The sequence below is a fragment of the Peromyscus leucopus genome, unplaced genomic scaffold, assembly GCF_004664715.2.
Source record: "Peromyscus leucopus breed LL Stock unplaced genomic scaffold, UCI_PerLeu_2.1 scaffold_1676, whole genome shotgun sequence".
Lineage (NCBI taxonomy): Eukaryota > Metazoa > Chordata > Mammalia > Rodentia > Cricetidae > Peromyscus > Peromyscus leucopus.
In genome coordinates, this window is record NW_023504860.1 from 11,165 (window position 1) to 23,598 (window position 12,434).

Consider the following 12,434-nt stretch of genomic DNA (forward strand, 5'->3'; position numbering starts at 1 on the left):
AAGAGTTTGATGTATGGCTCACTATCCATGACGGATAGTTCTTTATCTCCTGCTTTTTTTACATTTTTTCTCTTAAATTTTATTTTGTTTTATTCTGTAGAGATATGGACTAGATGATTAAGGACACAAATAAATTAAAAGAAAATTTTTAAAACAAGGTTGTTCTTGAAGTGGGTAAAGAACCACAGCTGATCAGTGGAATTTGTATCTTTTCTGTCATGATTCAATGTTACCAGCTACTCATGTTCTACTGAATAGCTTATCATTGCTCAACTTGCTTTTGTAGCATTTTATTACAGTAACCAGAAAACAACCAGGACAGCATCTAAAAGCAAAAGAAGAGTTTTGAGAAAGAGTATAGTGAACATTTTTCTACTTTATTATCTTACAGAAAACCTTCAATTCGTGGTGCAAAAAAAAAAAGAAGAAAAAGGAACGAAGGAAGCAAGGAAGGAAGAAGACGGAGAGAGAGAGCAAGGGCAAGAGTGGGGAGAGGGGAGAGAGAGAGAGGGAAACATTTGTTTCCAAAGACACCAGAGTTAAAACTTCTTTATCCTTGTATAAGCCAACTCCATTATTTTGTCTTCTTCTGGGGTTAATGTTTGTCTCTCAGTCAGAGCATTTTCAGATTTGTGGTACCTTGTTCACAGATTTATGGAAGAAACACAAAACACACAAAAAATTTTTTAAAGGAATTTTTATTAGAGTAAACCAAGAATACAAATTCTGAATACACCAGAGATTCAATGACCCACCTTAGTAAGAATATACTCAAAGACTGTTGTTCAAATTGACTTAGAAACTTGACAAGTAATTGACTGTTCTTCATTCTGTACTTTTGTAAGAATAATCTCTATTTAGTTACAACTTGATTGCACATGTATCTAGCTTTCTTCTTAGAAATTTATATTTTTATTTAATTTTTTCACATATGCAGAATATTACAGAAATATAGATTCAGCATGATTCTATTGTATGTATGATATGTGATAGCAAATTTCTGTCTTTTTCACACATTACAGACAGATTACTGAATAGACACAGAAACTGTCTCTGTCTTAAGCAACAAATGCTTCTACATTGTATAAAGATTTCAAGAGCACTTAGCATCATGTTTCTTTACTTACAGCTTCAGTTCATCATGAGCAAGCAAAGACATGGATATACTGAACAGAATTTAGATGATTCTCACGTTTGTTTGCAAGACTTGCTCTGCTTACACTGGACAGAGTATTCTCACTGATGGCTCACATATACCATGTTACTAGAATTTAAAATTATTGTCCTCTTTCAGCTCATGTTTAGGCAGGTGGTTATGTTGGAGAGAGTTTATGGTGTAGCTTCTAATATTCCAAGGAGACAATCTCATAGCAAACTTCTTGGTTCTCTTGCTCTTACAATATTTCCTTCAACTTTTTCCTTTTCAATCATGTTTCAACTGAAACAATTTTTACACAATCAGACATACAGGTGTATAAAACACATAAAAAAGAATTGCAATGGAATTACTGATAATATTTTAAAGAAATTTATTTTAATACAATTATTTTCTCATTTTTGTGTGTTTGAGGTGTGTGAAGATTGTAAGAATGTGAACATTGATATTACAGGAATGTCAATGTTGGCTTTGATAGTTACAAGATGTTAATAAACTGATATAATTGTATTTTCTTATCTATTTATCTATCTGTTTCAGTATCTGGCTATCCATCTTTCTGATTATCTATATTGAATAAAATGTCTGGGGCTATCAGTTAGCCCAAACAATCCATAGGCTTCTGTGATTTCAAGTTTAAATTGGTAGTATATTGATTCGATCAACTTAATTTTCTTTTACACATTAAAACAGTAAGGGATCTTCTTTAGCTACTGAGCTTCATACATTTTCAAAAGAAGCTCATATATTTCAAATGGAACAAATCAATTTGAGTGGAAATTATTATTTTTTTACACATGGATTAGCTACAAATCCAGCAACCCTAGAAGAGTCTCATTCAGGATTTCAAGTGAGTGCAAAAAGACATAATTTAGGGAGTTAGTGGTGCACCATCTAAGAAAAGCAGTATTCACTGGGGTGCAGTTATGGTTAGAACAGAAGGGATACCTTTTGAAGACAGTGTGTGTAAAGTAGTAATACAATTATCTGAGACTATCTCAATAAACCACAGTTACATTTTTATTAAAAAATATTTCATCGAAATGTGTATGTCAATGGGAGCATGTTTAGATACTCTTTAGAATGAATGAAGTCCAACATATATTGTATCCCCTCTCTTAATTTCAATTCAGTCTCAGTTAAATGAACAAAGCCAAACTCCCCAGTCAATAACCACAGAGAAAGCTATATCAAAAAAGTAAATGAGAGCATGGAAGTTTCTTGAAGAAGTTTGGAATGATTTATAATAGACAAACCATCTGTCAATCTGTTTCATCATTGTTGTATATAATTTATCTCCCAGTAGAAATTCCAGTTTTAAGTGTCATGTTTTTATTAATTCTGTGGAGACAAAAGAAAATGCCCTTCAGCTCAGAATATACAAAGTGTGTACCCTGATTGGTGTACTTTTTATTGCATGTTTTGAGCTAAATAATTTTGTAATACATCCCGTTTACATTTGTTTCCAATGTATAATGTTTGCTTTCAGTCTTCCTAATAGAATACACACATTTTGCAAATCTGTGCTTTTTCAAATTGTTTTACATTGGATAAAAATTCTTGAAGTTTGTTATATGAATATTGAATATAATGCTGTTTAATATATAACTTGAGATCAAGATTATTAACCTTTAAAATTGGCATTATATATATTTATTGTAAATAGTAATAAGTGACATAAATATTTTTGTAAGCCAGGCGGTGGTGGCACATGCCTTTAATCCCAGCACTTGGGAGGCAGAGCCACTCGGATCTTTGTGAGTTCAAGGCCAGCCTGGGCTACCAAGTGAGTTCCAGGAAAGGCACAAAGCTACACAGAGAAACCCTGTCTCAAAAAACCAAAAAGAAAAAATAAATAAAAAATAAATATTTTTGTATAAAACCATTGACTCACTGATCATATTTCTACCATATCTGTTCACATCCAATTTTTCATACTGCACTCCAGTGTTTATTAACCCTCTTTGTTCCCCTATACTCATATTATCTGTACATATAAAATTTCATGCATGTGTATAAAATCTTTTAATAACAAGAAGAAAAATGGTGTTTGTATTACTGAGACTGGATTAATTTACACATTTTTGCATATATATGTAGCAATAAAAAAGAAGTCATTAAGCTGGATGGCAGTGGCACACACCTTTAATCCCAGCACTGGGGAGGCAGAGCCAGGTGGATCTCTGTGAGTTTGAGGCCAGTCTGGTCTACAGAGCAAGATCAAGAACAGGCATGAAAACTACACAGAGAAACCCTGTCTCGAAAAACAAAAATAAAAAAAAAAGAGGTCGTTAATTTAGTTAATTTGGAGGCAATGAGTTGCTGAAAAGAGGGATGCTTGGCGTAAGGAAAGGGTACTGGCAAACTGATTCATTTATATTTTACTTTATTCTTTTTATTAAAACATTTTAGAGTTTTTATTTATTTAATATTTTTGTCTTTTAAACTTAAAATATAATTACATATTTTTTCTACTTTCCTTTCTGGCCTCTAGCACTTCCCATGTGCACCCCCTTGCTCTCTCTAATATTCAGGTCCTCTATTTCCTTAACTGTTGTTACATATTAATCATATATATTCCTAAATATGTAAATACAACCTCTTAGTCTATATAATGTTACTTACTCCTTTGTATGATTTTAAGGCTGACCACTTGATACTATTTAACCATTTGTGGTATTTTTCTTCCCTAAAAAAGACTATTTGTAGCACTCCCAATATTCCTTACTTGCCTTCAGTTCTTCACCAAGCAGTAAGATCCTTTGAGATTTCTCCCTTCCATGTTAACGTGTCTCCTGGTACCATCTTTGTACAAGAGATATTTTTAAACAGTATATGTGATGTTTCTGGTAGTACAGCACTGGAGATGACTCAATACAACACTTGACAACTTTCAGACACAGAAATTAATGAGGAGGATGACATGTGGACAATTTTAACTAAACTTCAGGAAGAACCCCTGTAGCAAGAATCTTAAAGGTTCTTATTAATAAAATCAAACCTGAGGCCAGTTATTGGGGTCAATGCTGGTAGATCAGAGAGACAGAACAAGCCACAGCTATCTCACCTCACCGGATCCTCAGCTGGTCTTGTCTCCTCAGACTGGTGGCCTCTGAGTCCTTATCTGGAATGGGTCTCAGCTGAACTGCTGCTCGAAAGCCTGAAGCTTAACCAGCCACATGCTTAAACAGCCAAATGCTGCTAGTTTCTGGTTCTCATGCCTTATATATCTTTTTGCTTTCTACCACCACTCTCTGGGATTAAAGGCTGGCTTTCTGGGATTAAAGGCGTGTGCCACCATGCTTGGCTGTTTCCAATGTGGCCTTGAACTCACAGAGATCCAGAGGATTTCTGTCTCTGGAATGCTAGGATTAAAGGCGTGTGCTATCACTGCTTAACTAGTGGCTTTTCTGTTCTCTGACCCCAGATAAGTTTATTAAGGTACACAATATTTTGGGGAACACAATACCACCACAAACCCCAAACTCAGATTTCTCTTAATATCACAAGATAATTGGGGAGGCAAGAGTCTATCTCTCTATCTATACTGGGAGATGCAGGTTCTCTAGAGTTAATGGAAAGGATGAGTATAAGTGTGGGTTCCTTGGGAGATTAGGATCATGATCCAAGTTGTAATACAATTTCCTCAGCTCCTACTTTGATTTAAATGCTCTCCTCTGAGGAAGAGCCTAGACATTCTTCTGCCCTACTTTTAAGCCCACATTTCCTGCAGTTAAAGGGCCCTTTCACTGATTCCAGAAAAGACTCAAATCACACATAATGTTTGCAATTCAGAAATTGGTCCAATAAAATTAAATCTCAGGTATATCTACTTTGAATGAAAGATCTGAAACCTTTGAATCTGAAATATTTATATACACATGAACAGGGATAAATGAGAAAGTAAGAGAGCTCCAAGGATTGGAATAAAAATTGTGAGTTTCTGAATTTAATGTATACTAACAGACTGTCTTCCTTTTTTATTATTTTACTAAATATTTGCCTTTCATTTTTTGTTGAAAATAGATTATTTTTCATATAGTATATTCTGATTACACTTTCCTCTCCTCAACTCCTCAGAGATCCTCCCTGCCTCCCATCCTTGTGAATCCATACCCTTTAAGTCTCTCTTAATATATGATAGGCTTCAGCAAGAGTCTCTCCTTTCCTGTGCAAAAGGAGACTCAACCAAAGCCTGCAGAGGAAAGCATTCAGGGAGATCAGATAGTGGTAAGAGTTATTAGTGGCCACTGGACTTGGAATATCTGCACTAGAGTCCTCCTGCATGATCAGAATTCAAGTCTTCCAGAGTCATGACTCTGTGACAAGGGGACAGGAGACATTCTCTCTATGCCTCTCTCTTTTTCTTTTAGTTTTTGATTAGGCATATGCTTTTCATTCATTCTACAACAAAGGTGAATCTGCAGCAGCAACCAGCAATGTAGCATCCAGAAATCTGCTTCCAATTTTATTGTTGAATGGAGGACCCTCATGAAGAAAGACAGGAGATGGGAAAGGGTTGAATCATTCTCAGTGCATTCTTTTACTTTTTTGTAAATAATACTAAAACTTTCTACCACTGGATTTCTGACTTTACATATTATTTTTGTGTGTGGCTGCACCATTGGATTCTGTATTAGTCTGAGCTAGAAGAAATTTTCCTAACATACACCCACAGGTGGGAAGGACTCATGACTGGTGTGGATCATGCTCTAATACAGCTCTATTTTCTGTGTCCACAGATGCTCTTAGAGAAACATGGAATCAGTAAATATTTCTTTAGTGACTGAATTCATTCTGGTAGGATTAACTCCAGGAGTGCTGTATGAACTCCAAGTACCTTTGTTCTTTCTGTTACTAACAATGTATCTGGTCACTGCACTGAGAAATTTGTGTTTGATAATTCTTCTGTGCTGAATTCTCACCTCCACACTCCTATGTACTTTTTCTTCTTTAACTTGTCCTTTATAGACCTCTGTTATTGCTCAGTGTTCATTCCCCAAATGCTAATGAACTTTATATTAATGGAGAACATCATTTATACATGGAATGATTTACCCAAGGCTATTTCTTTGTCTTCTTTGTTGTTTATGAGTATTGCGTGTTGACTTCAATGGCCTATGATCACTACATGGCGATCTGTAATCCATGTAAATCATGCACCAAGAAATTGTCTCTGTACTGAATTTTGCATTAACAATGGAAAAATGCAACTCTAGTGTGGATTTACTTGATCATTTCAATAACTATTTCCATTATTTTACAAAAAAATAAATTCATGTTCATAATGAAAACAAGGGAAAACAGCCAAGGATTTTATTAATATTATTCTTAAATAGTATACATGTTACATAGGATAAAAAATTGCGAAAATAGTAAAGTTCTATTGTAATTTATCCATCTGTACTCCAGATTCTGTCTATGCATATTTGTCAATGTTAATAAAGTGCCAATGAAAGATGATTCTTTTGAAATTCTTAGAGTAAATGGAACTTTGTAATTTATACAGAGAACATCTGAGTATATTTATTAAAAGCAAACAAAGAAAGTTAAGGAAAACAATGTTCCAATGCCACATACTATCTCAAGATTACTGTAGAAGACAATGAAACAAAAGAAAATCTTATAGCATTTTTCTTTTTTGAGTAGAGCAGATGTATCTCCCCACTGAGAACAGTGGGAGCTGTTGACTGAGCATTCTGAAGCTCTACAAACACTGATCTTTCTCACATAGTGTAGGAAATCCACCAATATTGGCAGGACCCAAAAGGTAAAGATACTTATTTAGCTACACTGTAAAGGCTGTGTGTGTACATTGATATCATGGGGGAAAGTCAATGTTGACTTTTATGGTTACCAGGCATTAATATTCTGACATAATTGTATCTTCATATCTACTATATGTTTCTTTGTTTTTTTGTTTGTTTCTTTGTTTTATATCTGGCCATCAATCTATCTTTCTGTCTTTCTGACTATTTTGAACAAGATGTCTGAGACTGCCCCTTAGACCAAATAATTCATAGGCTTCTGGGTTTTCATGTTAGGTTTCTTAAATCAATTTAAGTTGAAATTATTCATTTTTCTACATGGAAGAGCTATAAATCTTGCAACCCTAGAAGAGTCTCATGCAGCATTTTGAGTAAAAGAGGATATACCTTTGGGGGTTAGTGGTGCACCATCTAAAACAGCAGCATTTACTGGGGTGCAGTTTTAGTTGGACCAGAAGGGACACCTTTTGAAAACAGTGTTTTTAAAGTAGTAATACAGTTTTCTGAGAATAGCTAAATAAAGCACAAATGGTTAAGTTTTTATTAAAAGTACTTCATCGAAATGTGTATGCCCATGGGAGCACATTTTGATACTTTTTAGAGTGAATGAAATCCAACACAAGTTGCATCCTCATTCTTACTTTCAATGCAGTCTCAGTTAGATGACCTCCAGTCCATAGCCATGGAGAACGCTATATCCAAAAAATAAATGAGAACATGAATGTTTCTTGAAGAAGCCTGGAATGATTCATAATAGACACACCATTTGTCAATCTATTTCATCATTGTGTATAATTTATCTTCCAGTAGAAAAATCAGTTTTAAGTGTCATGGTTTTATATATTCTGCAGAGACAAAAGAAAATGCCCTTCAGCTTAGAACATACAAAAGCTTGTTTGTGAATACTGATTAATGTACTTTTCTTCAATGGTGTGAGCAACATAAATTTAAATGCATCTTGTTTATATTTGTTTCCAAGTTTATAATGCTTGCCTGCAGTCTTCCTAGTAGAATACACACATTTTGTAAATTTGTACTTTTTTAAATAATAAAAGGCTTATTTTTGAATAAATTGTATAGTTTACATTTGATAAAAGCATTTGAAAATTTATATATGAATATTATATGTAATGCCATTAAATATATAGCTTGAGGTCAAGATTATTAATCTTCAAAATTGGCAATTATATTCATTTTAAGTAGTATTAAGTAACATAAGACTTTTCTATAAAACCTGTGACTCATTGTGCATATTTCCTCCATACCTGCTCATATCTCATTTTTTATCTTTGTATCCCAGTGCTTATTAGGTCTCTTTGTTCCCCTACATTTCTGTCATATGTACATATATAATTGCATGTATGCATATAAAATCTAATAAGAATAAGGAGAAAAAACAGGGTGTTTGTCTCACTGAGACTGAATTAATTTATATATTTGTGAATATGTATGTTTGTGTGTATATACATAGCAAAAAAAAAAAATGTCCATTAATTTTCAGGGATTTAGTTGGTGTGCTTAGAGTAAGAAAAGGTAACTGGAAAAGTGATGCAGTCATATTTTATTTTATTAAAATCTTTTAAAGTTTTTTATTTATTTTGGTGTCATCTTTCAACTGAAGTATACTTACATAATTTTTCCACTTTCCTTTTCCAGCCTCTAGCCTTTCTCACACACACCTCTTTACTCTTCTAAAATTCAGGGCTTCTATTTGCTTGATTATTGTGTTGCTAAATATATAAACACAAGCTCTCTGTTCATATAATATTACTTCTTAGTATGAATTCATGGTTGACCACTTGATATTGGCTGACCAATTGGAATAGGTTTATTCCCAGAAAGAAACACTCTGTACACTCCCAGCACTCCTCATTTACTCATCACGGGTTGAGGCCACTTGAGATTTCCCCTTCCATTTTAGTGTGTCTCCTGGTATCATTCTTGTTCAGAAATATATTTTTGTACACAGCATCTGTGATGTTCCTGATAGCACAGTACTGGAAGTAACTTCCTACAACACTGCAACGTTCAGATACACAATTTAGTCAACAGAAAGATCTGTGGGCAATTCTCATTTAACTGCAGGAAGCAAGAGAGAAAAACCCCTAAACACAGATATCCCTCCAGATCCAAAGATAACTGGAGAGGCAAGAAACTGACTCTATATCTACACCCTGGACTGTACGTTCTCTAGAGTAAGTGGAAAAGATGAGTATAATTGTGGGTCCCTCAGGAAACAGGGATCATGAACTAAGGTGTAATACAGTTTCCTCAGTTCCTTCTCTGATTAAATGCTTTCCTCTGAGGAAGAGCCTAGACATTCTTTTGCCTGACTTATAAGCACATAAATCCTGAGATTAAAGGCCACCTTTCTCTGCTTCCAGAAAACACTCAAAGCTTTAATCTCAGATAATGTTCTACAATTCAGAAATTGGTCCAGGAAAATTGAGTCTTGAGCACATCTTCTTTGAACTGAAAGACCTAAAACCTTTGGATCTGAAATATTTATACAGGTAAATAGGGATAAATGGGAAAGTAAGACTGCAATCTTCCCCACTCCCCCTCCATCCGAATCCTAACCCTTTATGTCTCTCTAAATATATGATGGGCTTCAGCAAGTTTATTCCTTTTTTGGGGCAAAATGAGAGGCAAGTGAAACAGACAGATGAAAGCATTCAGGGCGATCAGAGAGTGTTAAGAGGTGTTAGAGGCCACTGAACTTGCAGCATCTCCACTGGAGTTCTCCTTCATGGTTAGAACTCAGACATTCCAGATTCATGATTCTGTGACAAGAGGACAGGAAACATTCTCACCACGCTTCACGTTTTAGATTTAATTTAGGCATCTGTTTTTCATTAGTAGCACAGCAAAAGTGAATCTGCACCAGCCACCAACATTGACTGTCTGGGCATCTCCCTCCAATTTTATTGTTGTAGGGAAGGCTCTAGTGAGGAAAGACTGGAGATGGGAGAATGTTGAATACTTCTTAGTATATTCTTTATCTTGTGATATTTTTCAAAAATCATAATGAAATCAATAGCAATTGCTTTGTGACTCAAGATTGTTTGTGGCTGCACAAGCTGATTCTGTATGACTAGTCTAGGCTTAAACTAACATGCCAACATACCTGTTGCAGTTACAAAGGACCCATGAAGAGTGTGCATCATTCTCTAATGCTGTTCAATGTTCTGTGTCCACAGGTTCCCTTAGAGAAGAATGGACTCAGTAAATCTTTCTTTGGTGACCGAATTCATTCTGGTAGGATTAACAGACCAGCCCGAACTCAAAATGCCCTTGTTCTTTCTGTTTCTAGCAATGTATCTGATCACTGCATTGGGAAATTTGTGTTTGATAATTCTGACTGTGCTGAATTCTCACCTCCACACTCCTATGTACTTTTTTCTCTTTAACTTGTCCTTTATAGACCTCTGCTATTGCTCTGTGTTCACTCCCAAAATGCTGGTGAACTTTATATTAAGGAAGAATACAATTTCTTATGTGGAATGTATGACTCAAGTCTATTTCTTTGTCTTCTTTGTAGTTTCTGAGTGTTATGTGCTGACTTCAATGGCCTATGATCGCTATGTGGCCATCTGCAATCCACTGTTGTATAATGTTGTCATGTCTCCTAAATTATGTTTGAGCCTTATGCTTGGTTCCTACTTTATTGCGTTTTCTAATGCTGTAGCTCACACTGCATGCATGCTGAGACTGACCTTCTGTGATGCCAACACCATCAATCACTACTTCTGTGATATTCCTCCTTTGCTCCAACTGTCCTGCACAAGCACGTATGTCAACGAACTTGTCATTTTCATTGTCGTGAGCATCAACATCATTGTTCATACATCAACTATCTTTATCTCCTATGGTTGCATCCTCTCCAGTATCTTCCGCATCAGTTCCTCTGAGGGCAGGTCCAAAGCCTTCAGTACCTGCAGCTCCCACATCCTGGCTGTTTCTCTGTTCTTTGTTTCAGGTGCATTTGTGTATTTCAAACCCTCCTCAGCTGGGTCTATGAATGAAGGTAAAATCTCTTCTGTCTTTTATACCAATGTGGTTCCTATGTTGAATCCCTTAATCTACAGCTTGAGGAACAGAGATATTAAATTTGCTCTGATGAAAAGCCTGAACAAGAAGAACTTTTGATTGTACAGGGTTGTCTTTATACCTCTTGTTTTGGGCACAGAGATAGTTTCTATTTGTGGGCAATGTTTTATCAGAGGACTTTACTGTTATTTTTTTCCCCTAGAAAACATTCTGCTTTTTATGTTTATTATTTTTTAGTTTTGCACTGGTAGAAACCTTTTTATAAACCTTGTTATAATCATAAAAACTAATCTTTTCCCTTTTTAATCATAAAAAGTAATTTAATCATAAAAAATAATTAAAATATTATTTTAATATTTCTAGAATTTGCTTTCTTTATTTTTTGTCATTTCCACTTTTTCTGTTCTACTTCTTTTCTAAATATACTGCCACTAAAAGAACTTACCTATGATCCCCATTTATTACATACTTATTTTTTTCCTCTTATAAATTAAACAGCATCTTCAAAATCTTAAATGAAGTAACTTTAAGATGTCATTCTTTCCTGTATGTGTGTTTCTAATTTTGAATGTGTATCTCTAAATATGTAATTCAAACATTTGATTCTGGTCATTTCTGTACATCTTCCATTGGAAAGCAACATAACTCTCTCAGCTGCCAATGTGACTGGTATGATTTATTGGTAATCAATAGCTTAGTGAAAAGCATAGAATTACCTAATGGTTGCATGTGTCACGCATTCTATTAAAATAACTTTTTTGCATATTGGTATTATTATTTAGGAAATATGATCATAAGAGTATATTTCAGCTTTGAAACTTTATTATGATTTGTCTGTGAGGTATACATGTACCTAGCATTGTTGCAGTGGTTACTTTATTTTGGATTATTCTTTTCGTTATTATTTTTGTTTGTGTAGTAGCGAGTGGAGTTCATCTACAGAATTAAAACTGGAATAATTTGAATGTTTTAAGGGCCTAGTAATTAAAGAAAATAAGAAATGGGACAGAAACCGTGCTAGCAAAGGTTATTAAGTGGGATCCAATAAGACAGACAATGAGTAAATAAGAGTCTTTCCCTGCAAAGAATCTGATGAGGTTCTGAAAATCATGTTACTATTTGAATCTTAACTTTCTTCTGTAGATCACTGCAAATATTTCCTGGCTTTATTAATCTCACATGATTCTTCATACCCACCATGAATGCACTAATAGTGTTTTGATTAATAAAGATTGTTTTATTGATAAATGAAGACAGGCTATATTTGTTGAGTCCTAGTAGAGTTAAGACAGATAAGCCAATGAATAAAAACCGAGTGGTCATTGAGACACTACATAGGAAGAAGGTTTTAGACAGTGCAGGGCAGACAATGGAAGCCTCTTTGTATGGCTTCTTTTATCTTTTCTAGAACTCCCTGGAAATATTGTGAGGACTGAAACATCTCTCTGGATAGGCTAAAA

At 34.7% G+C, this 12,434-nt stretch overlaps 1 protein-coding gene across 1 annotated transcript; it reads left to right on the plus strand.

Annotated features, from left to right (window-relative positions):
* The first annotated feature begins 10,140 nt into the window (after positions 1-10,140).
* LOC114689328 (olfactory receptor 8B8-like) lies at positions 10,141-11,073 on the plus strand. Its single transcript, XM_028863668.1, has one exon. The coding sequence runs from the start codon at positions 10,141-10,143 to the stop codon at positions 11,071-11,073; it is 933 nt and encodes a 310-aa protein (XP_028719501.1).
* The last annotated feature ends 1,361 nt before the right edge of the window (positions 11,074-12,434 follow it).